The following is a 24,608-nucleotide window of genomic DNA, read 5'->3' on the forward strand; positions in this document are numbered from 1 at the left end:
GTCTCCAGATCTTCCATAGACCACCGTATCTGGACAGTGCTCCTCTGCGTGATTGTTTGTCCTAGAAAGTTGCAAGGGGAGGAGTACCTAGGGGCGGCTTAAAACGCTGTGTGATTCTGTGACGTTGCAAAGCGCCACATATCCCTGCTCTCCCCGCCAGCCCCGCGTTGCGGGCAGGCTGGTGCCATCACACCACGACGCGAGCAAACATTGTCTGTTTCTTCTTGGTCTCCTTCTTTTCTTCTTCTACTCCATCTTCCATTCCCTCTCCGATTCTCCTCCAGAACACACGCCCGCTCTACCGCACCTCTTCTACACTGTAAGCTGACAGGATGTCTGCTCCGACTCTCGACCAACTTGCCGGCATCCCCAGCGAGCTTGGTCCCGTGGTGGAGAGAATACATTCACCGGAGGATTGAACTGACCAGGACCGCGTAGCTTTCTCACCACCAATACCGCAACCATTTCCTCCAGAGTCGAGTCAATCAAAGGGTATGTCTTCTCACTGCCCGACACACTACTCGACTTCACACTGCACCTTGTCGAAGCCTGGAGCTTCGAGTAGCACATCACTAACATCATTCCCTGCAGACACCTCTCAAACCAACAGAGCACCAGCAAGATGGGTTTGAAGGGCGTCCACTTCGGCGGTGGCAACATCGGCCGTGGCTTCGTGGCCGAATTCCTCCACAACTCCGGCTATGAAGTCGTCTTCGTCGATGTCATGGATTCAATCATTGAGTCTCTCCAAAAGACCTCCAGCTACGAAGTTACCGAGATCGGTCCCGATGGCGAGTCGAAATTCACCATCGACAACTACCGCGCACTCAACTCCAAGCATGAAATGGAGAAGGTCATCCACGAGATTGCTACTGCAGACATTGTCACCTGTGCTGTTGGACCGAACATCCTGAAGTTCATCGCTGAGCCGATCGCCAAGGGTATTGATGCACGTACGGAGAAGAAGCCTCTTGCCGTTGTCGCTTGTGAGAACGCAATTGGAGCTACGGACACTCTCCGCGGGTTCATCGAGGGAAAGCTTTCAGATGACAGCAAGACGAACATTGCATCCAAGGCAGAATTCGCCAACTCCGCCATTGACCGAATCGTGCCAATCCAAGATGAGGGCGCAGGTCTGAACGTCAAGATCGAGAAGTTCTACGAGTGGTGTGTGGAGGAGAAGCCCTTCAACGGCAGCCCACCACCCATCAAGGGCGTACACTTCGTCGACGACCTCGAGCCATACATTGAGCGCAAGCTCTTTACCGTCAACACCGGCCACGCCACCGCTGCATACTACGGTCACCAAGCCGGAAAGCAGTACATCCACGAAGTCCTCGAAGACCCCAAGCTCCACGACATTGTACAGAACGTGCTCAAGGAGACTGCCCATCTGATCTGCACCAAGCACGACCACATTTCCAGGGAGGAGCAGGAGGAGTACGTCCAGAACATTGTCAAGCGTATCAGCAACCCAGTGCTCAAGGACAACGTCGAGCGTGTCGGTCGTGCTCCGCTTCGCAAGCTCTCCCGCAAGGAGCGTTTCATTGGCCCGGCTGCACACTTGGCTGAGCAGGGTGACAGCGTGGAGTGCATTTTGGGATCGATTGAGCAAGCTCTTCGTTTCCAGAATGTGGAGGGTGATGAGGAGTCTGCCGAGCTGGCGAAGAAGTTGAAGGACATGGACTCGAAGGCGGCGACGAAGGATATCACCGGTTTGGAGGAGAGCCACCCGCTGTTCGAGAAGGTCGAGGCGATTGTGAAGAAGGTGCAGGGCGAGTCTAAGTAGACTGTGGAAGGGCATGACCCACGGGGGGAGATCGACAGTGAAATCACGAAGGAAGGGCCTATATTAGACACCCCAGCTTGTTGTCGTCAAGAGCACGACTAAGTCACCGGCATGTGAACGATTTTGATGCATTTCATCTTAGCTGGCGATCATAGCAATGAGCACGATATGAAAGCGATCGCACTTGAGCAGTCGTTTCCCCGCATCCCTCTCCACGGAACCATGTCGTGAAACGATGAAGAACAATGGGATTGTTCCGTCGTCATTGCTCCAACATGTGAAACTTGGCACCACTAAGGTGGTGCTTGGTTGCTTCTACCATCGGCTTACTGTAGCCCTAGCGACGGGAATGTCTCTCACGAGGCAGTGGGACCGATCACAAAGAACTCTTTTATACCTCAAGCATCTTTACATATCATTACCCTGCATCTTTAGCCCCAAGAAACCCAACACAACGATGAGCGGCTCATCAACGCCAAGCAGTTTGCCTGACCTCATTGCCATGTGAGATCGACAAAGCCCTGTCATTCCCCCACACTTCCTCCAACGCCTTCAAACTCCGTCATTTCGTCTGCGATCCGTCTGCTTTGTCTCGAACATTCGCACTGACCCGCCGCGATCACCGCAGTCCAGACGACGACCCGAATCCCGAACCTCATCCGTCGAACCTATTCTCTCCGCTTGGTATTGCCGCGAGACAGTCCCCCGCTGCTGTCCCGTCCAGAACGCGCAGGATGGCTATCGATCCGGTTCCGTGCGTACCTTGTCGCGCTCGGTCTTTGGCTTGGAGGACAGTAGCTGATTGATGCGAATAGATATCCGGAAGCACACGACCTGGCGCAAACACAAAAGGCTTTCTACGAAGTCAAGATCCCAGTATCGTGAGGATATGCAGATCCGAGTGCGCCCTCGCCGAGTACTGACCTGCGCCTCTTCCATAGACACTGGCAACTACGGCACTACATCTCCGCACCCGAGGAGGATTTACTCTACTACGCCAGCGGCAAAGACGTCTACTGCCTCAACACTTCCACCAAAAAGCGCAAACACATCACCACCCTACCTTTCGAAGCGAGGTGTACCGCATCCGGCCATGGCTGGGTCTGTATAGGCGGCGAGGACGATGGACTCTTTGCGGCGATTAAGCTTTCAGGAGCACTCGATGTGGACGCGGCGCTGCCGATTGAGGGATGGAGGCAAAGCAGTGGGCATCGGACACCGACCGTGAAAGTTGAGCGGATTGGAGAGGAAATCGTCAATTCGATCTCGGTACATCGGATACAAGATGAGGAGGCACATTTGGACGACATTGTCGCGGTTCTCACGAATAATGACAATACGGTACGGATATACAGTTTACCGCAGGGGCTAGAGACGAGGGTGAAGGATTTGCCATTCGCGATCAATCATGCGACGATATCGCCGGATGGGACGACATTGGTGGCGGTGGGAGACTACAACCAGGCATACTTCTTCACGAGAGAGATTTTGGACGCGCCGCCGCAAATACCCAAACCGCATAATCGCCTCACGAGCGCGAGTCTGGATTGGACGTTGACGAATGTGGTGACGCTACATTCGAATGAGTCGACGTGTGGATATTTTACAACGGCGTGGTCGCCGAGTGGACATTTGGTTGCGCTGGGGTCGGAAGGTGGATATGTGACGATTCTGGATGCGGATATACTCGCGGACCCAGAATGCGAAGATGACGAGGCGGTGGTGGCAGTGGTTGCGGGATCGCGGGCTGACTTGTCAGGCCTCCACCCTGGTGCGATCCGGACGATGATGTTCTCCCCGGAGCCATGGAATTTGTTCATATGGGCGGAGGATCAGGGGAGGATATGTATAGGGGATCTGCGAACTGGGTTGAAGAGCAGGCAGGTCATTAATTTGGATCCGAAGGATGAATCTCTGGAGAGGTTGGAAGTGGAAGACTTGCCTTCTGAAAATGCGACACCGAGTGCAGTTCGGGACGATCTGGACGAGTTGGATTTGCTGCGGAGGTATCGATCACAGGTGACGGATGGGTATCCGTCGCCAGTACATTCTGCGACGGAGTGGATGGAGGTGAGGAGACGGCAACGAGAGCAGCGTCAGCGACACGAACAGAACGCTTTGCGAAGATCATACACCGGCATTTCGAGCTCGCGTCATGCGTCTGATGCTGAAGGCTTGACGAGACGAGAACAGCAGATATTGGAATCATTGCGAACATCACGGCAGAGAGAAGAAGCCCGCGCGAATGGACAATCGCCGTCGACGACATATACCAGCGCGGACATGTTCAACGCCTCGGGAGATATGCCGACCTCAACGACCTCTAGCACTGCAGACCTGCCTCAGCCGATTTCCGAGATTCTAGCTTCGGCACAAGAGTCGATGCCAGCTCTGTCGAGAACGCACGCCGCAACAGAGCGACCACCATCTTCCCACGCAGCCGAATCGCCAACCACATTCGCCCAGGTCCATTCAATACCGGAAGCTTCATGGGCAGCTCGACGGCCCACCTCGAATTTGTCCCGCCTCGCGGACCCGTCCCGCCTCGCCGACCCGTCCCGCCTTCCTCGCCGACGACAATCCATCTTCCTCAGCCCTCCCGAGTCCTCGTCCGGTAGCCGGCAGCCTGCTCAATCTTCCCGGACAGCCGCTGAAGACGACGACGAAAACCCTTGGCGCCTCATCGAAGAGCACATGCCCGCCCGCGGCCCACTCTTCGAAGGCGCCGCTCGCGCCCGTGCCGCTCCTCCCCTCCCCGAAGATGACCTCACACCCGAAGAACTCCAAGACGTTGAACGCGAGATCATCGCCGAGCGCCGTCTGGCCGCACAACAAGCCCGCACCCGCGAACGATGGCGAACCTCGCGTCTAGGTGCTGTCGTTAATGCTGCTGCGGTCGCGGCTGCGAGTGCCAATGTCTCGGGATTCCCAGAGTCGATGATAGCGGATCCGAGGCGCATTCCGTTCACTGAGAGACATGATACGTCGCTCAGACGGGTTCCTGTGATGAGGTTCTCGGCGATTGGTGGAGGGAGGGAAATTGGAGTGAGGACTGCGGGATTGGCGATTTCTCCTGATGGGAGGGTGCTTTGGGCGGCGTGTGAGGAGGGGATTTTTGAGGTTAAAATCAAGGTCAAGGGGAGGATGTTTTGGCCGGCGGTGGAGATGAGGTGAAAAGGGGCTGGATGAGAAGGTGATGAGATGAGGTGTATTGATACCCCCTGACTGCTGAAGAGTCGTGTACATTGCGATGTCCGTGGCTTTCGGAATGAAGGTTTCTCCGATTCTGGAGTCATCTTCGTGCGCATGCCGGTGTGAATAGCAGCTGAGTCTTTGTATAGATAGAGCCATCGTATTGGATAATCGGCAATGGTCAACAGCGACCCTGGACATACGATGCTCTCCTCGATCACAACCCTTCCGTTCTCGATCCATCTCCAAGCAACGCCGACGTCTCACGACTCAAGCAGCCTCTCCGCATTGCCATGATAAAGATTCTCAGTCTCACCCTCCTCAAACATCCCCTTCACTCCGACATCCATCTGCCCAAGCAACATCTCCACCCCCTCCGCCTTCGTAAATGGAAAATCACTGCCATACACCAGCCTCTCATTCGACACCCCAACACCCTCCACCAACCCCTTGATCTGACTCGGAAACACAAATCCCGCTATATCGAACCAGAACTGCCGTTCAAACGCCGCTTTGACTTCCTCTTCCGAAACTCCTGACCAAGGTCCGGGTACAAGTCCACTAAACCCCGTCCATCGCGAGAGCAATGGAGCAAACGCCCCACCGAGATGAGGTAAGATGAATTTGATGTCCGGACATCGCTGCACCGTACCGCTGAGGAAGAGGTTCGTTACGATCCGAGCGGTGTCAAAGAAGAATTCTAGCATGGGGTTTGGGAATCGTCCTGCGAAGGGTGTGGCTGGGATGGGAGTTTGACCTCCTGCTGCAGTGGACTCAGTGGAGCAAGGACATTTCGGTGTTGTGGGATGGATGAAGACGATCGCTTTTCTGCGGTTCAGTTCCTCGAAGATGGGATTCAAGATTTCGTCGCCTAGGTAATGGCCGTGTGCGTTGGTCAGTAGCACGAAACCGTCGCAATCTTCTGAGATCGCTTTGGGAATTTCGTCCAGGCTGGCTTGGATTTCTGGTAAGGGGAGGGAAGCGAAGAATCCGAAGCGGGAGGGATGGCGACGCTTGAGGTCGGCTGCGTAGGCGTTGCATCGTCGGGTGAGAGTGATGGCTAGGGATGGATCGGAGGCGATCAGGTGGGTTCCTGGGCTGGATATGGAGAGGATAGACCTGGAGATGTTGAGTTTGTCCATCAGGGCGAGGTGAGAGGTTTCGCTCCAGTCTGGGACGGCGGGCATTCCGTCTGGATTGGCGTGGCCGTGGGTTTGGAGGGCTGTACGGTAGAAGGGTGGGAGGAAGTGGGAGTGGAGGTCGATTTTTGAGGGCATGGTGGTTGGCATGGTTGCTTGGAGATGGTTCTGAAGTCCTTTGATTATGTCTGTCGTGTATTGGGTGTCTAGATATCCAACTTCTCTTCATGGAGGATCTCCATGCAGTGAGCTCCCCGCTCTGACATGCAGGTAGCTTCGAGCTTCGATCGTTGACAACAGCCATCGACACCCGTTGTGCATGTTGCTGAGTAGGCTTTTTCTAGAGAAACATATCGTCGGCAATCCCCGACTCGGTCCAGATAGCCTGACCCTCCACGAAGTCATGCCATCGACCCTAATCCGGCTTGCAAGCCAACGCCCCTCAAACCGCTGGATGGCCTCGCATATACGTCGTCTCCTTGCACTTCCACATATCATTCGACTTCTGCTTCATCCATTTGAACACGCCGATCGACTCGCCCGCCATTCCCACCCCCTCGGTGATCTCCACAACCAGCAGGACTTCTACCACATCTTCCGTGGCATTGATGAACGAGCTCGTATCCTTGATCAGGATACGATACCCGGGATTGCTGGTCGTCACACGTTTCTGTTCTTCCAGACGATCGGACAGACTTCCGCTTCCAGACTTCGTGTCGAGCTTGGAAGTAACTTCTGTGAAATGCTTGAAGACGGGGTGGTCGTACTGTCGCTCATTGAGGGCGTTGACCATTTGCCGGGAGAGGTCCTCTAGGTATCGAGTTGTCTCTGTGTCGGCTTTCTCGCTGCTGGGTTCTAGACCTTCGCCCAGGAAAACCTTTTCTTTTGGCATCTTTGGTGGAACGCCTTTGTGGTGACTTGCCTGGTAGGGCTGGAGGATCTGAAGGATGCCCTGCTGGTGTATATCTTGCTCGCCGGATGGTTTGAGCAGGTACTGGCTTCCGACTGCTGTTGTACGTCCGGTACTTCTATGCCAATAAGAAGATTATCTGTCACTTTTCGTCTGTAACCGAGATGATGCCTGCGCTATTGCTCGTCTTCGTCCGGCAGATGACAATCTACCGGTTCCACTTGCAGTCTTTGGTAGGGACTGCATATACTGTCATCGTGATGTGGTACACACCATGCAGTTGAGCGAGGACAAATCTCGACAACGACTTCCTCTCTCGCTCCATCCATCTCATTGCACCTCTCCATCGCCCATGTCGATTCTTTGCTCCCGAACTCTGTAAGACCCATCTTGCCAAGACATGGAGTCATGTATCTCGAAGGATCAGCGACATCGCCCTAGACCTGGGTGAGCCGCATAAAGCAGGCACCCGCGAGCGGTAAGCCATATCTAGTCACCGTTTTTTCCAGTCAAACATCTTTGTATCTTTTCATCTCCAAATACCTGCGCAAGCTTGAACACACTTGGAAAAGATGGCAACCGCGCTTTGACGATGGACTTCTCAACAATTCGCAACGGCCGTCCGGCGGATCTGGCACAGTACCTCAAAGACAGTGCTTCTCGCATTGGATCTACAGCAGTGACAAACGAACTTCTCGCGGGTATACAGAACGAATCACTGCCACCTAGAGTCTACTCCTTGTGGTTGTCGGTCTGTCAAGATGCCCACTCCGTTCGCAGAGGGCTTCAATTTGAGTACTCTATGCGCGTAAGGAGGGCCTCGATCAAACACTTTGGAAGACTATTTCGCAGTTGGAAAGTTGACGAGCTGTGGCAAGTCCTGGGTGGTACCGACGGAGTCGTAGCATACCTCGCCGAAGCTTCAGTCCAGGATGTCCGGCTCTTTTGCTCTGAAGTTGGCAAAAGCGGGAGGACAGTCATCGCTGCTTCAACGAGACAAGAATACGTGGATGAGCTATATCGATGGCTGAAAGATGCATCACGAAACCCGGATCAGCGGCCTTTGACTCGGCACTACTGCAAAATGCTTCCAGCCTGCTCGCAGAGAGTCATAGCCTCCACGCCGTGCTACACATTGCCCGGCGATGTCAGGAGGTCCGTGTTCGAAGCGCATACGGTATTCCTGCGGAAACAATTTCTTGGCGATCTTTACGACTCTGAGAAAGACATCGACATCAGCGCCTTATTCGAGCTTCTCGCACTCCAAGCTGGGGACCATCAGACCTATCAAGGGGAACGAATTTCAGCCAACATCGTATTTCCGTTGCAAGTGATCGATGCGCTGTCAAATCGACATCGTCTCAAGGCTCTCGATACAACAACTTTTAGGAAGAAGATCGCCAGACCGCTATTTCATAAATTGTGCCAAAGAGAGCGCAAGCCGGATATCATCTCTGGAGCGGTGCAGTCCTACGTACGGTATCTTGAGAGGCACGCGGAAAATGCCGCCTACTCGGAGAATATCTTCAGCGTCAATGTCACCACTTTCGTGGTTCGAGCATGGTCACACTCTCCCGATCAGCTCGACGCTTCTCTGCAGAGCATCTTCCGCTTGCTTCCGAGCTCCGCACGGATGGACTCGAGCTATGTGACAGAACTGTTGGAAGGTGCCCGGCGAGCCCTGCGGTTTCGTTTGCTAGAACTTGCAATGCGCAATCTCAGGTGCCTCAATATCGATATCACCTCGAATGTGGATCTAGAAAGGTCTGGACCCATTTGGTCGCCACAGTTGTTTCTTGCACTGCCAAGAGCAGAATCGAAGCATTTACTCCAACGTCTAATGGACATCTTCCACGACAAGGTCTTCGATGGGCTGGGCGAATTCGGGCCTCGTCAACCTGCCGACGATCCCGACTTTGTGCTGATGCAGCTGTCAAAAGGCGACTCTGAACACCACGACATGGTGGTCAATGCCGTAGACCACCACAAGAGTGCAGCTTCAAACTCGCGCACTCAACCGCTCCGCGCGTACTGTGCCTCGTACGCACTGCGATGCGCCTCGATCTCTGGCTCTCTCGACCTCTATCGCGGCACCTTGCTCTGGACGAGAAAGTACATCAAGGACCCGCAGACTGCGATTGGGATTTTCTACACAGGTGATCTCAAGAACCACGATACGATTGAGCTACTCAGTGGTATCCCGGACAACCTCGCAGGAGTCGATGTGTCGAGGGACGCAATATCTGACAACGTGCGAAAGGGCAACCAGATCTGTCAAGATCTTGTCGAAACGGCACTCCTCGCTTCGCATGAGCCGAGCTTTCAGGACTTCCACTGGAAGTCGGCTATGAGATTGACTGCGTTAGTGCTGCGTAAAAGAATGGAAGGGGTCGATCGCCTCCAGGATGCTCTGCAGCTGTCTGACGAGGAGACTTTCGACACTGTGTGGGAGCCGACGCTCATGTATTGGGCCTCCTTTGAACGACAGTGTCTAGAAGAAGACAACAGGGAGCTGTTTTACCCCGTCAGAGATCCGCTGATCGAGAAGCTTGATGGCTCGGCTTTCCGCGAGCTCCGACCAGCGACGGCGAGGTTCATTGATGAGCTGGCCTTTAGGCAGGATGAAATAAGACTGAAATGGCGGGAGAGGCATTTCCCACTCAGCAGGAAGCTACCGCACCCTTACTCTCGAGGCTATCCATACAAACCGTTCATCTTGATGAACTTCACAAAACTGCAAGGGACTGTCGACTTGTCTTACTTACGTTCTCGAGCGGAGGAGGTGATATTTGTGGATTCGGAGCCCGCCCTCTCTCCAGTGCCCGAATCAGAGGAGGTTCAGAAGGCGATTGCGTACGCAGTGGACAATTGGGAAGAGGCACTCGAAGACTACGTCTTGCTCAGCCAGGACAGGCAACTTGCAGCTTCTGCAGCTTGGAAGCATGCCACGGAGACCCTTTCGCTGTCTCGCATGTCTGCAGTGGAAGCCCACGTCTTCTGGTCGCCGTATTTCACCAAGGCACTCGCAAAGTGTGATGTCCGTGGACCATGGACCGATGCACCTAGGCAATTGCCGCAGCCGAGACTGCCTGTCGTGCATTCTGATGAAGAGGCGGTTGAATGGAATCCGGACCCCGAATTGAAGGACTATATAGTCAAGCCTCGCAAGCTGACCCCGACAAGGCTGGACACGATGTTGGTGGCCAAACATCTGCAATATCGCGACCCACAGACGAGTACTTGGCTGGAAGAGCTCGACCCCCGGATACCAAAATACGAGCCTTCTGTCTTCTGGCGACGTGCTGGAGACCACTTAGAAGATCCTGCGACAAGAGAAGCTCTTGTCGCTGCCGTGGTAATGTACGTGGCCGGGAAGTCTGGATCGTCAAACCTTCTCTCGAAACCCTTCCCAAGCATTGGCGCCTCGAGATTCTCCGCCATGTTCCTGGACGGAGACTTCCTAGACCGAGACGATCTGGCCAAGCACCCCGTACAGCACCTACTTGCTGCCATCATCAGCGACATTCCTCCTACACTGCTCACGGAATTGGTATCAGAACGGGCGTCAAGTTCAATTGAGAGCCAAGGCGCCATCAGTATCCCTCAGCTTCTGCGGCTACTGGTACTCAGTGATCGTCCTCAAGCAGCACTTAAAGTCGTCCGCTCGTTCATACTGGACGTGCCCGAGAGTAGCTCCTGGCACCGATCGGTCCTGAAGCCCAGCTTCTTCCGCTCTTTGCCTCGCAAGTACGCCAGCGAGTTCTTTCAAAGCCTGGTCATGGGCGTAGAGGAGAAGCTCGCGCAGCAAACTGCTCGGAAGTCAGATGGCAGTTCGGATCAAGGTCCGGCAGTCAAGGTGTCCACCGTCAAGATGGTGTCCAAGCTCTTGTCGGGTGCGGAATTCATGGGCGAAGACACTGCGAGTCGAATCCTGATTGATCTCTTTACTGGAGTGACGCACATTGACATTCGCGTATCCATTGTTGAGAGTCTGCTGGATGTTCTCAAGCAATCGACCGATGGCAATGTCCGCACTCGTATCATTGCATTCTTCGAAAGGGATGTCGTGCCCATCATGGCAAGTATGAGCGAGCGAACTGGTCCTCCCCAAGGTCCGTCTGAGAGTCTCGATGCGGATGTGGAACTCCCGGAAGTGTACTTCGAAGGAGACTCCTTCCAGCTCACTCCAATGCTGCAACTCATGTTCAAGGCCCTGGGAGAAGTCGATGCATTAACTAAGAAGCAGATCATCACTCGTGTTCTACTCCCTGCATTTCATGACTCCATCGAAAGCAACAAACGCTGGCTATCGCTTTTCCTTCGACAAATGGGCATTCCACAACTGAAATTGCCAGCGATACCCGTTAAGCCTAGCTTTCTGATCCATCTCCTCGACCACCCGGCGAATGTTCCCAGCGAAGTACTCGATCTGTGGCTTGACTACTTCACTGTCATCCTCAGCCCGTCCACCGAGCTGGCTGCGGTGACAAGCAGGATCGAGCAGGATCCGGAACTTCACGATTGGAACGCCGGCCGACACTGGTTGACACTGTTCGGGAAGAAGCCGGCGAATTATCTGCTGCAGAAGACCAGCCCGGTCTCTATGATACGAAACGAGTGGCAAGCGACCGATGGCGGTATGAGCATAGATGAAGTGCAGTCCGTCGTGCTGCGTCAGGCCGACGTCGTTCTACAGAATCCCGACCCAACTTTGAAGCAATGGGAGATGTTCGCTGGGAAATTGGCGCCGCCACCTTGGGGTGCGAAGCAGTTTCTCATCTGGGAAAAGCACAGCAAGCCCATCGTCGACTACGTTGTCCGAACAATCGACGGCATCGGTTTGTCCGAAGGTTGGCTTGGAAATCCGGCTCGCACTCCAGCCATTCTTCCCGATCGCTTCGGCATGTATCTCTGGATCTGGTTACCACCCAGCTCTGATACCGACAGGCATTTTGGAGGACTCGCGAGCTTCATATCTTCGAGACTTACTTGGTTCGACGAGTCGCGGAGGGCGTATGGCAGAAGGTATGAGCAGCTTGTGTCTTTCGTTCAAAAGGCCAGATTTCCGGACTCTCGAGTGTTAGGAATTGCTTTGAGGCTGGGAGATCTGGAGAAACACGATTTCAAGAAAGCGACCACTTCCATGGACTTGCATGTTGATTTTGCGAAGCGGCTTGTGCAAGGAGTGGGTGCTCCGCCGTCGACGGAGTTGCAACAGCAGGTAGTGAGCATGGCCGAGAGCTGGGCGACATGTCTGGACGAAGAGACCAGGATGCAGGGCATTGGCCTACTTAACGCGAAGGACCTGTATGGCAAAATGTGGTATGCTGCTGTGGGCTGAATAGTGGTCTGGTCTGTCTTTACATTCGACAAGCACCATTGCTGCATCTGATGGCTAAATTTCGAATGCATACCCGTCGTTGCCGTTCGATTATGCTTGGGCGGGCATCAAGGCCTCCAGCCATTGACCACGTTGAACAATTCTTCGGCTGAGCCCACGTTTCCGGGGAATACGATATACGGTATTCCGCTCCACTTGCTGCTCTCCTCCGAGCACTCCCACAACGGTACGCCAGGCGCCGCTTGGCCAACCACAGTTGCGATCTTCATGCCCAATCCCTTCGTCGCCATGTCGGATGATGTGATGCCGCCCTGCAAGCTGTCAGCCGAGAACTCCACGATTGGAAATAGCCCTTTACTTTGGCAATGATGTATCTCGGCCTCGATCGCAGTCCCGTCAAGAACGAGACCAAAGCTTTCGCAACAGTCGATCCAATGTTGAGACTCTCCTTTCCATCCTTACCAGTGATCAGTCCCCGACTAGTCATCACCAGCACATCTTGACCCTTCTCAATCTCCTGCGCAGCTTGTTCTTTCGCCTCCTCAATGATACGGTCGGCAGTGTCCGGCGACTCCAGTAGCTGCTCTACCTGGAGCTCAATTGTCGTGAGTTTGTCGCCGCTCTTCTCACGAAGGATCTTGAGTTGAGCAGTCGTCTTCGGAACGTATGAACCTGCAATAACGAGACCACCGACGGAAGGATTAAGCTTGAGCTGTGCTGACGTCTTGGGTGGGATTTGTGCGATTCCGAGACGAGAGGAGACCAGAGCTGCACCGCTGCGGTATAAGAACTTTCTTGACTTGCTGGCTGGCGAGAGTCAGTTCCCGACATGATAGGGGAATATGTCGTCATTAGACTCACCGTCCAGTAGTCCAGCAACGACAACGTCCATATCCTGCTCACTCGCCGCATTGATGATGACAGTGCTGCCTTTTGCGAAGCCAGTCAGAAGCTGTGCAACTTTATCAGGACCTCCTGTGCGAATGTCTTGTAGACTCAAGCTCTGCACTCGATCTCTGCTGATAACACCGTTCGTCTTTTCTTCAACCCAGTCTTTGAGATTAGAATTCTTGTACCCGAACGTAGCATCCTTTGCAAAAGGCGTTTCGCTAGCCGGTACAAGCGTTCCCTCCTCGTCCACATAATGACAGTCATTGATCGTATACCTTCCGCCTTGAAGGAAAAATGGAGCCAGCAGCCAGATATCGGCCTCCCCGAGGACTTCGGATGCCGCATCCGCTTCGAGTGGGAAATGTCCTCGCAGTGTAGAGTCACTCCTCAGCACAATCTCAAAATCTTTGTCGACTGCATTCCCAGCAGCCTTCAAGTTCGTGCAAATCTCCTTGATCAATTCTCGAGCTTCCGGTTCGTGCAAAGCCCGGGAATTAGTGAGTATGAAGAATCCTCCGACATTTTGCGTTACGCTGGAAGTAAAGCTAGACTTCAGAGTCTCAACGTCCCAGCTCATCAATACTTGAATGTCATGACATGTCTGCGTTCCAGTCGGATCATCGTCCAGAATCACCAAGAGAGGAATGCCATTGCTGGGGTTCGAGACTCGTTGCTTGATTGCTGAACGCAGGTCGCCAGGGTATGGCTTGGGTAGACTGGCAAGGAGAGCATCCCGATTTTCATGCTTCACGGGAGTCTTAGCTGCCATTTTCGGAACATTCGTGTAAGTGAACGAAAAGATGCTGGGGTATTCGTGGTAAGGGAAGGAGTGATGTGGCCGCTAAAACCTTTTGCCGAACATGCCGTCGGTAACGGCTCCGGCCTTTGACGGAGGTTGGAAGCAGCGGAGCCGCTCATCGAAAAGATGAACTATTGAGATATTTATCCTTTTGATGACCCAGCTGAAGCATACTCCTTGGTGCGTAGGTAGATATAGAATCGATGCCTTGCTGTGCGACGGGACTTTTGCCCCGCGATCCATCACCTCCAGCGTTCATACATCACCTGGGAGCGAGCTACACCATGAGTGTACTCTCGATGAGAACATGTCGATATCGACGGGTGAAATATTCGCAAGTCATCTTCGGACATCAGTACCTACCGACCCAGTCCCAAGTACGTTCCGAAAGCGTTACGTCCCTGCATCGCCTGAACGCTCGCTTCTCGGCCTCTTTGTCTGTTTGGCCAGAAGTATCCCGAAGTTTGGTCGGACGGGCACCGAGCGACACCAGATGATCGATTACCCATGGTCCCACGGCCCGACCCCACGACCGCTCATTCAAACTTATTGCCAGATCGACAGGTGACACCCAGCGATTGCCATCTCGCTTGTAGCAGTCGTTCAATGAAAGTCCCGCGTTCACCAGAAGAGTCATGGCCGTGAGATTGCAGCTATGCATCGCATGTCCGAGGCAAGTCTGGAGGACAATCAGTTGAGTCAACTCTGCCGAAAATCTGGTCAACAAGTCCTTCATCAACCACGACTGCCCGCCGGCGGCTGCAGCGTAAAGTGCCATCGTCGCAGAGGCCCCACGGTCGAGAAGTAAGTCCATCGTGTCTTTCTGTCCACGCTCGGCCGCGCCCTCGATTGGCAGACAATTGCTGCGAGGCGACCCACCATTCGGGTCTGCACCTTGTTCCAGCAACAAACCGACCAAATTGGCCCTGCCCAAAGACGCTGCCAAGTGTAGCGCACCATAACCCGACCAAGTATGGTTCGGGTTATAGTGCAGATCAACACCGTTGACCAGTAGCATCTGCACGACTTCAGCCTGATTCCCCCGAATTGCCTGCCACATCATATAGTTCCCCAACCCTTCGAAGTCGGACTGCCGCTTTCCAATTGCTTCGAAGAGTAGTAGAATGAAGTCTAGACTGCCCGCTTGCACCGCGGACATGATAGCTCTGAGATATTCAACATCCTTCGTGGGTAATCGATGCTCGGGTTGCAGGAGGAGATGGACAATGTCCGTATGTCCATACAAGACTGCTGCTCGCAACGCACTGAAGCGCCGCGTCTCAAGGGCTTCCAAGTGTTCGAAGTCAAAGGCGGGATTCCAGTATGAGAGGTCTGGAATGTCTTCCACCCGCCAGTACATTGCTTCCGTGTCTTGACGGGCTCCTTGATCTAGCAAGTAGTTCACGAGATCAAAGTGACCTTCTCCAGCCGCCAGCGTCAAAGCAATGGGGAAGTAGGGAGTCCTTCTATTGAAAATCGTCTCTGCAGAGGTGGGTAATGCAAGCGATTGCACCTTTTTCACGAGAGGAATGCTTCCGGTAAGTGCAGCTGCGCAAAGTAGGTTCTGTAGCTCGTTCTCGTCGATAGGTATCCGCAAACAAGATCGACTCAGCTACGGCTTCATGTCGAATTTGTGCTTGTTCCGGATCCATATCGTCCACGAGTCGGTCCAGAGCTCGGTTAACTCTCGCAATTGCTTGCAGATAGCTCTGGCTCGTTACCGTGGCTAGGCGTGATTTCTGCAATAGAATCCCGACTCTGAAGTTACGGTCCATGCGATACAGCATCAATGAATCCCCGGCTTCAGCGTCGATGACTTGACGTGTACAGATAGCGTGCATGATAGCCGCGTCAAAGGCCCTGCTCACAGTCCGCAGGAGGACTGCTTTCTGAATGCCGATAGCGATGACCAGGTGCTCAACGATTATGTCGAAGATCTCCGGTAAGCAATAACTCAATGTCGCCATCTTGCTGCCGCGAAAATTTCCAAGTGCTGCTCAGCGCGGAGTGTCTGGAGCAGATGACTTCTCGTCCTTGATCCGTTCAAGGGCTCAGCAGAAGGCGGCAGTGCGTGGACGACGCCATCGCGAGCTGCAACATGGTCAATATCATTCAAAGCGTGCGGTCGCATGAATATGCGCTGCCTGTTCCGCCGGCACATTATTGTGCATGAATCAAAACGCGATCTCTCCCGGAGGCGCTTCGGCAGCGTGCCAAGACTTTAGGCTCAACTTCGCCTCACTCTTTCAGGTCCTTCGTGCTCTTCTCATCGACAAGCTCGTTTCAAGAATGCTTCTCATGGCGCTCTGTATCCACAGTCCGCAGCACATGTGCTTGCTGTCGACTGGCACGAGGAAGCGCCGCAATGTGAAGCCAAAAAAGTATGCTATTTGACCTTGGAAGAATGCTGAACTAAAGCCTCACCAAATCCCCTCGATTTGCTGCTCACAGTACTCTCCAGCATTCTCAGATGAACTCATTCGATCACGATGAAGGTCAACGTTGGTTCAGTGGATTTTTGCCTCCCCACGCTCTTTGCCAGCGTCTCTGTGCTGGCCGCAAGCTCCTCCGATGAAAAAAATCCAGACCACCGATCAGCGAAGCCATAGCTCCACCGTTCCTCAGACGGACCTGGTCTACAACGAGCGCAAATCCACTTCAGACCTACATGCGTCCGAAAGATCGACGGTCCATGACGCCGCTCATCTCGCGGTGCGTGGACTACCAAAATGGAGTCATCCGCAAGTCCCACCTCGCCCTCCTGCGACGTGGACACCTCCTTCGTGGACACCTCTTTTCTCTGGAGGTGCTCATGGCTCTGTATATTGCAGAAGACAAAAGCTCATGTCTCATAGACTCGATCTAGGAAGCCGCAATCAGGAATGCTTTGAAACTTCATTCTCCAAGTCTTCAGCGAGAGGTAGACATTGCGAGCAAATGTACAAAGCGATCTTTCAAAACATGCTACTTGACATTGGAGTACTGACAAAAACTTCTAGCATACGATCACCGAAAACGCTGAGAACGCAAAGGCCGATCAACAATCGCAACACAAGTCTCGCGAGATCGTGTGTGCCGCCTCTCGAGCGACGTCTCAGTTCTTCCAATAGGCCTGCGAAGTGTAGTTCTTCTGTGGCACCGCCGCAGCGAACTCAGCGCGCGCGCCAATGCCGTCTTTGGGCTTGATGGATTTCGTCTCCATATCAAAGCAGTTGTCTTTGACATGCTCTTCGTCACAGATTTGATACAACTGCTTTTCCTCCATATCGCAGTACAGCTTCTGGACCGTGGACACGATGTCGAAACCGTGTGAGCTGGACGATTCGCACACTTCGCGGATATCGTCCTCTTGATGATCCGTGATTATGAGGTGCTCTGGATCCTGGTTGGAGCCACGGACTTTGATGTTGCGACGTCGCCGCGTCTCTCGTTTCGTGTTGTGCTTTTCTCCCTGGAACAGGTAGACCGATTTGTCGTATTGGCCCGGCTTATCGATGACCCTCTGTGGATTTTTATCTCCACCTTCACCTGACCCTCTCCCTTCTTCATCCGTTGCAACCACGTCGTATTCCAGCTTGGGGTCGAAGAATGGAATCTGACTATCCGGAAGCAAATTACCCCAGAAGGAAAACCGAGGTGTGCTTTTGCACAGAGTGTCTGGATTGCTGGTGTACTCTGCCAACTTGTCTGAAGCGGCTGCCATGTCGTTCAGGTGGAAGCTGAGCGCTCGGGCATTGATGCCATTGGAATGATCGCCGTCGAGCCAGACGCATTTTGGTTTGGCGAAGTCCGCTCCAATTCTATGTTCACTCAGGAACCACGACTGGCCGCACTGATAGCCAGTATCGCCAAAGAAAGTAGCTGACACTTGATTGTTGGCCACACTGACGGCAGAAATGCAGATCGCATCGTTCTGGAGGTTGCTCAGCATAACATAGTATGGGTCAGCGGGCCTGCCGCCATTCTGATTGTTGGGCACATTGATTGGACCGCCACCACTATCGCCTTCCGCTATCTTGTCGGTCTTCCTAGGGTGGTATTGGCCGATACGGTTGCCATCATCATCCCAAAGTGCAATATGAGGTACGTTCCCGCCAGCTTGGGAATTCGGGCCTGACCCGACCGTGATTTGGACAGTCGAGCCCCCGGTGGCTGGCGCTGGTCTCTCCACAGGTATTGCCAGCGGAAGGAAGGTTGCTCCGCCGAAGATGAAACCAAGAGCCTGAGCCATTGTCAAAGTTGATAGTGGAACCGAAGAAGCTTTCGAAACGGGATGTCTGCGTGTAACAAGCTACAGAAGGTGTGTCGAGAGCGCCGAATGAGCAAAGTAAGCTGAGAGAAGCTATGGTGAGTACGACGAGTGTTTGACAAAGAGTCATTATATGGCCTTCTATCACCGCAGCATGCTAACACCATCACCACCTACCATAGAATATCCTGGCTTGGGAGAGTCGTCGACGATCAGGTTCTTGATGGTGAAACAGAGACGGCGGCTGAGCCTTCTCCGCTAATGCAAACATGGCGGCTACTAAAGTCAGTTTGAGGCTCTACATCCGCTCCGTCTGCCAACATGCTCGGAGACTCGTGTTTGTCGCCTGAAGTGCGCAGATAACGACGTTCAGATCATTCTCGCCGCCCGGCGCTCTCATCCTGAAACCGAATGCCGCCATGTCGGAGCTCCATGCGATGCAGCAATGGCGCGTATGCCTGTCGCCTGCGGACATCATTGGAGCGTTCCGAGGAATACCAACAGCGTCCGAGTCGTAGTCTCCTTGTTAGTCTGGCGCTTGACCCCAAGCATTAGATCTTTTTCCAGACACGAAGCGCCGGGTGTCAACATGCAGCAACATCCCAATTTAGATCCCGAATCAATCGCCAACAAAACTTTGCTCGGTCGATCCCAAGATGGCGCAGGCGATCAGCTATGCGGGCGTCTGTAGCGCCAATAAAGACATGGCTCCCAAGAGAGGCACAGGAACTGTTGATTCGACAGTTGGTCGGGCCTAAGGAGCGGCACGGGAGCATGACAACCGCAGCGACAGCATCGTGAGGTAGACGGAACATGTGCCTCTTGTATTTCGATTCTAGTCTTGATGGGGTACTGGGATTCGAGGCTGTTCAAAGTTGCATGCTGCGGTCAAAGATACGATTCAATTGTTCTAGCTATCGATTAAGCCAAGGGTGGAGTATCGCCCACCGACCGGTGCTCTCCTCCTTTCGTCGCCTTGTACCCCTTGCCTCGCATTTCAACTTGGCTCGTCAGACAACGTCACACTCATGCTCGTCCGGAAACGCATCACGATAGTCACGTAGCAGTACTCTCCCGCCTCTCCAATCCCACCAGAGGAGTGCAGCAGTGCCCAAATTGCAGAATAGGAGAAGAAGACTGATCCAGAGTGAAGCGCTTCCCCCGGCACACTGTCGAGACATGTCGTGGCCGGAGTCTTCGAAAGCACCGTAAGAACTCAGCTGGCAAGCCCATGCCGTGAGGTCGAATCTGCCACCGCTGTACACGTTGGCGGGCCCGTAGAGTGAATATGTCTTGTTGCCAAGCCAAGGGTCATCTTGATACTCGACTCGGTATGTCGGTTCAAAATGGTCGGATTGAACATGATGCACAAGGCACATGAGGAACGATATCAGCGAAAGACCGCAGTCAATGCCAATGACGAAGCAGAGTGCGAGCCTCTGCAATCTCGAAAGCTGCCAGTACTCAAGTCAGCAACGACATGATTTCAACGATCGAACAGCGTCGCCACCCGCAACGAGAATACCGAGCATCGACTCACAAGTAGTGCTATCGCCCGCCGATGAACGAAGACCCCAAGCGAGGCAAGACTCAAGGCCACAGCAATGCTCAGACCAGCGCTGGCCACTACCGCCTTGTAGTCATTCCGGCCAACCAAAACAGCAGGATATCGTGCCAGGCGAAGTCCGTCGTTGTTCTCGTCAGGTCGGAGATCGACAGTGCCTCCGTGTGTGAGTCCTCCCTGTGTTGCATTGCTGTACGTAGTCTGAGCGTCGACCTTGAAGGCGATGATAAGGATGGCGAGGAGAAGAACGAGGGAGGTGTTGGCCGCAAATAGTAGGAAGAATCTGGGATGTTTGTTCTGCGTCTGCTTGGATCTTGTTGATGCGTATGAGAACATGCCTGTATCTGAAATGATGAAGTCGTCTGAGTTTGGCTGCGTGACGAAGCCGGAATGCTGCTCTTTAGATATGCTGGAGTTGTTTCAGGACTCATCAGGGGATGGTCGCGGCGCTTAAAGTACGAAATCAGCGCATGGCGCCTTGTCTCTGCGGCGCTTAAAGTATGCAGCCAACGCGGCTTGTCCACGCGCCGATGTTCCTGTTCCACTAGTGACGCACGCACCAGTACAGCCACCGGCGGAGCGATCATGTCAGACACAGCCTTCAGTATCTCCCAACCCAATCCCAAGTACGCTTGGTGACCACTACTTCTCTGACTTTGAGGTCCGAGGTCCGAGTTGATGCCCATTCGGCGTCCGTAGGATATGCTCCGAGCGATATCAGATGTTCACCGACCCATGAAAATCCATGTTGCTTTAACGCCTTGTTGATAGGAGTATCCAAGCGGACACCATCGTCTTCGTAGCAGTCGTTCAGAGAAGCACCGGCTTGAACCAGGATAGTCATGGCCGTGAGGCTACAGCTAGCAATCGCAAAGTGAAAGCAGGTCCGAAGAGTAATCTCATCCGTCAATTGTGGGTGATTGGACAATAAATGCTTGATGAGCCAAGACTGACTTCCGGCGACGGCGGCATAGAGTGCTCTGGCAGGGTCAGCGCCATGGCTGAGCAGTAGCTCGACAGCATCCCTTTGCCCGCGCATGGCAGCTCCTTCGACTGGTAGTCCTCCGTATCCGCCTCTTGGCGGCCCGTCAATGGCGTTCGCGCCGCGGTTTAACAACAGTTCGACCAGACGAGTTCTGCCCAAAGATGCAGCCAGGTGTAAGGTTCCTCGTATTGGGTAATAATCCCGAACTGGGCAAGCATTGACATCGACCCCATGATCCAGAACCCACTGCACAATCTCGGCCTGGTCACCTCGGATAGCTTCCCACATGATGAACTTTCCGAGATTCTCGAAGTCTGACAACTGCTGGTCAATCGTGTCGAAAACCAACTCCATGATATCCTTGCGTCCAACCTTTGCTGCCGTCAGAATGGCGCGCAGGTATTCGAGACTAGTCGTAGGCAAGCGATGCTCGAGACGCAGTAGCAAATGAACGATTCCCGTATGTCCACCAGATATCGCAGCTCGCAATGCACTGGGCGACGATGAGTGCAACACCGTATGGTGCCTGCGCTCGTCATGGAGGTTCCAGTCTGCGAGCTGTGCAAGATCATGTCGGTCTTGCCACCAGAGTTCCGCTTGAGTCTCGAGTCGAGCACCGTTATCCAGAAGGAATTGGACAATCTCCTGGTGGCCTTTACTGGCGGCCAAAGTCAAAGGCTCCCAGAAATGAGGCGTGGTCCCGCTGACAGTCGCTTTCTCGGACTCGGGGCCATCACGAAGAAGCACAGACCTTACTGTAGAGATGTCGCCGATTATTATAGCACCGCTGAGCAGATTCTGCCGCTCGAGTCTGGGCAGATAATCATCCTTTGCCAAGATAGCGCATTCTGCGATGGCTTCATGTCGAGCTCGGACCTCCTCTGGACTTGAAGCTTCCACAAGCATGTCGAGAGCTTGGTTGACTTTGGCGATAACTTGGAGATATCCTTTGCTGCATCGGGAGACAGAGCGCGATCTGCTCAACAAAACTTGGCCTCTAAGATGGTGTTCCATGCGATCAATCATACATGGCGTGGCCGGATCTTCGACGTCAACCTCCTGACAAGAACAAATCGCGTGGAGAATCGCCGTGTCGAATGCTTTTTTCACACTGCGCAAAAGGACAGCTTTCTGGATCCCGATATCAAGGATGAGGTGGTGTATGATGACATCCAGAACCTCCGGTGGACAGGTTTGCAAAGCTGCCATGCTGATAATGCAATGCTTCGGTAGTGTATGCCCGTATAGAAAAAGAACGATGAAAAGAGACCTGATCTTGCAGGAAGCTGAACGGACGGCGTTCTTGAGCCATCGTGAGCTCCTCCAGCATCAGTGATATGCGTCAATGTCGCTCCCGGAATTTGTTTGCCAATGATCAACCGCATCAAGCGCGCGACAAGATCTGAAACACGGCACGGGATAGATGAGAGCGCATAATCATTATGCTGCCAAGGCGCTATCTAATCTGCGTCACGTGGAGTCGAAGGTTTTGACTTCACTTCCCTTCTCTACCTACTGTATACCACCTCTTTCTGGCTGGAACTCTGCTGACAATCCGACACCGAGACTTCGCCACTCGAGCCAGCTACATGCGCTCTCGCGCTTTACATACCATAGCCAGCGCCAATTACGAGCGCTAATTGACGATTGGAGAGCGCTTCCAGTGACAAGATCGCACGGGGCACAGCACGATGGCCTGGGTGATGCCATTCCGGCCAACCCTGCCGCAGGTCGAATTTGACCTGCGCTTGCGAAAGAACACCATCATGGGCTAGATCAGGATCCCAGTGGCATGCACTCTGCGGTCTACGCGCTGCAACATGTCTATCCCTGGCGAAGTGCATGCGGAGATCCAAAACGCCCATGTCGGAGATGATCGAGGACCATACAGGTTCGGACCAGCAACATTCGAAACGGTAAATAGCATGCATCGTGCAGGCGGCGATGTTGGTATTGACAGACCAACAAGAGCCAAAATTAGATCGAGGAAGAGCGCAGCATCTTGCGCCGTCCGAGGCGATGAACTAACAACAGCTTCAACGGAACCCGGGTTTGGATTTTTATAAGACTGTGGACGTCGAAGCATGTGTACGCCCTCAATTTTCTGCTGCAGATACTTGCAGATCTCTCTTTTCAACGCCGCTGTATTGCAAATTTGCAATCTACTTCAACGCCCGCCATGAAGCTCAATATCGGGAGCAATGCTCTTCTCTTCGCCTCTCTCGTGTCGTGTATTCCACGCTCCACGCTGGGATTCCCTCTCACCCAAGCAATCGATTCTCTTGGACCACAGTCCGGGCATGACATCTTCAACCCTCGTCTCGGCGGAACCTACGGCAACGACATACTGTGGCAAGATGCGGACATCTCCTCCCTCGAGACAAGGAAAAGGGCAGCTGCCGTCGGAGCACGGGGTTTTCCGAAGGGATTTATTCCAGAAGCTCCGCGGCTTCCTGTTCCACCACCCCGAGCTTTTCCCGGAGGCACTGCTGGCTTGACGAGTGGTCCGGCTTTCTCAAGCGAACGTCCCAAAGCGCTCGGTCCTGGTGATCCGCCTCCTCGAACGGTCACGCCACCTCGCGAGGACCCGCCAGCCCCGAAGTCAGATTGGAAAGCCATTCCAGAGGATTTAGACCCTGGGACTGGTAAGAAAGGTCTGGATGAGGTCCGGAGTGTTGAGGAGTACGAGACCGATGGCCACGCGGCAATCGCAGAATATGCTGAGATCGCCGCTGGTCCAGGCCCAGACACACTTATCGGAACCGCTATCCCCGGACATACGGCCTTCCCCAATTTTCGCAGCTTGGAGCATTATCGCGTCGACGAGGATGACTGGGAGTTCGACTACAAATTACAGAACGGAGCGTACAGAGACTTGCTGAAGATCTTCAACTCCAACGAGCTGGGCTTCAATCTCAAGGACAACAAGGCCAATGTCAAGATGATTTCTATCGCAAACAAGAAGGGTGGGGCACCAATCAACAGGGGCATATACGATACAGAGGGCAGATTCATCATGTATCAAGAGGCTGACAAGAGGGCCCAACCTAAAGATGGGTACCAATTGCCAGTCTGGGAAATGGGCATGCAGAGTTTCATTGAATCAGCACCTGGTAAAACACAAAACCTCAAGGTGGTGTTCCTCATGGACATCCAGAATACCGAGTTCTACAAGATCGTCAGAGCAAATTACAACGAGGCGAAGCAGCCCTTCGACCAGATCCTCACATTCAACAGCGGCACCCCAGCCTTCAACCGCATCATGGGCAGCCCAAACTTCAGGAGCAAGTTCCTTGCTTACGGATACCACCACAATGCCATTGGGAACAAGGTCCCTGACAAGGTCGTCGTTGCCCCAAAACAGGCCCAAAAACTGGCCGAGGGGGTGTCTGGAACACAGCTTTATGCTGCTGTCATCTTCAAAGAAGCAGCGTCCGCATGATCCTGGAATCTACGATATATCTTGACGGAACCGTTGCTGGACTTCCTGCACGTCTGCCCTGCTGTCGCTCTCAGTCTGCTGGCTTACTTACTGTCTGGCTCTTATCGCGTTTGCGTCTCTGTCCTTTCCTGGCTGGTAATTACCCGTCATTGCTCTCTTCTGCTACTAACGGCCGGCTCGTCCACTGTTCGACAATTTCTGGTCCTATCATCTGTCCAAAGTCAAACTATGTATGTTAGCATACTCAGAATACAACTGTCTTTACCACTCATGCGAGCATGCTCCGCCAAGACACTAGCTGCATACA

General features: G+C 53.5%; 8 protein-coding genes across 8 annotated transcripts; 4 read left to right on the forward strand and 4 right to left on the reverse strand.

Annotated features, from left to right (window-relative positions):
• Positions 1-293: 293 nt before the first annotated feature.
• On the forward strand, positions 294-1,986 carry MYCGRDRAFT_104277 (uncharacterized protein; the record flags this gene model as incomplete). The annotated part of the gene is made up of 3 exons (XM_003853063.1): positions 294-319; positions 439-492; positions 592-1,986. One exon carries the CDS (start codon positions 623-625, stop codon positions 1,787-1,789), a length of 1,167 nt encoding a protein of 388 aa, XP_003853111.1.
• Positions 1,987-2,677: 691 nt separating this feature from the next.
• Positions 2,678-4,963, forward strand: MYCGRDRAFT_40145 (uncharacterized protein; the record flags this gene model as incomplete). The annotated part of the gene is made up of 3 exons (XM_003853064.1): positions 2,678-4,308; positions 4,408-4,669; positions 4,763-4,963. Coding segments are annotated over 3 exons (2,094 nt in total), but the record flags the coding sequence as incomplete, so codon positions are not given.
• Positions 4,964-5,244: 281 nt separating this feature from the next.
• MYCGRDRAFT_100032 (uncharacterized protein) lies at positions 5,245-6,266 on the reverse strand (the record flags this gene model as incomplete). The annotated part of the gene is made up of 1 exon (XM_003853234.1): positions 5,245-6,266. One exon carries the CDS (start codon positions 6,256-6,258, stop codon positions 5,245-5,247), a length of 1,014 nt encoding a protein of 337 aa, XP_003853282.1.
• Positions 6,267-6,562: 296 nt separating this feature from the next.
• Positions 6,563-7,181, reverse strand: MYCGRDRAFT_109261 (uncharacterized protein; the record flags this gene model as incomplete). Its single annotated transcript, XM_003853233.1, has 1 exon — positions 6,563-7,181. The coding sequence occupies one exon, from the start codon at positions 7,010-7,012 to the stop codon at positions 6,563-6,565; it is 450 nt and encodes a 149-aa protein (XP_003853281.1).
• A 5,297-nt stretch (positions 7,182-12,478) lies between these two features.
• MYCGRDRAFT_40852 (uncharacterized protein) lies at positions 12,479-14,031 on the reverse strand (the record flags this gene model as incomplete). The annotated part of the gene is made up of 3 exons (XM_003853232.1): positions 12,479-12,682; positions 12,730-13,178; positions 13,233-14,031. The coding sequence occupies 3 exons, from the start codon at positions 14,029-14,031 to the stop codon at positions 12,479-12,481; spliced, it is 1,452 nt and encodes a 483-aa protein (XP_003853280.1).
• Positions 14,032-17,155: 3,124 nt separating this feature from the next.
• MYCGRDRAFT_92790 (uncharacterized protein) lies at positions 17,156-18,292 on the reverse strand (the record flags this gene model as incomplete). The annotated part of the gene is made up of 1 exon (XM_003853231.1): positions 17,156-18,292. The coding sequence occupies one exon, from the start codon at positions 18,290-18,292 to the stop codon at positions 17,156-17,158; it is 1,137 nt and encodes a 378-aa protein (XP_003853279.1).
• A 3,452-nt stretch (positions 18,293-21,744) lies between these two features.
• Positions 21,745-22,229, forward strand: MYCGRDRAFT_104278 (uncharacterized protein; the record flags this gene model as incomplete). Its single annotated transcript, XM_003853065.1, has 1 exon — positions 21,745-22,229. One exon carries the CDS (start codon positions 21,862-21,864, stop codon positions 22,090-22,092), a length of 231 nt encoding a protein of 76 aa, XP_003853113.1.
• Positions 22,230-23,038: 809 nt separating this feature from the next.
• MYCGRDRAFT_92792 (uncharacterized protein) lies at positions 23,039-24,301 on the forward strand (the record flags this gene model as incomplete). Its single annotated transcript, XM_003853066.1, has 1 exon — positions 23,039-24,301. The coding sequence occupies one exon, from the start codon at positions 23,039-23,041 to the stop codon at positions 24,299-24,301; it is 1,263 nt and encodes a 420-aa protein (XP_003853114.1).
• Between the last annotated feature and the right edge of the window lie 307 nt (positions 24,302-24,608).

The sequence above is a fragment of the Zymoseptoria tritici genome, chromosome 4, assembly GCF_000219625.1.
Source record: "Zymoseptoria tritici IPO323 chromosome 4, whole genome shotgun sequence".
NCBI lineage: Eukaryota > Fungi > Ascomycota > Dothideomycetes > Mycosphaerellales > Mycosphaerellaceae > Zymoseptoria > Zymoseptoria tritici.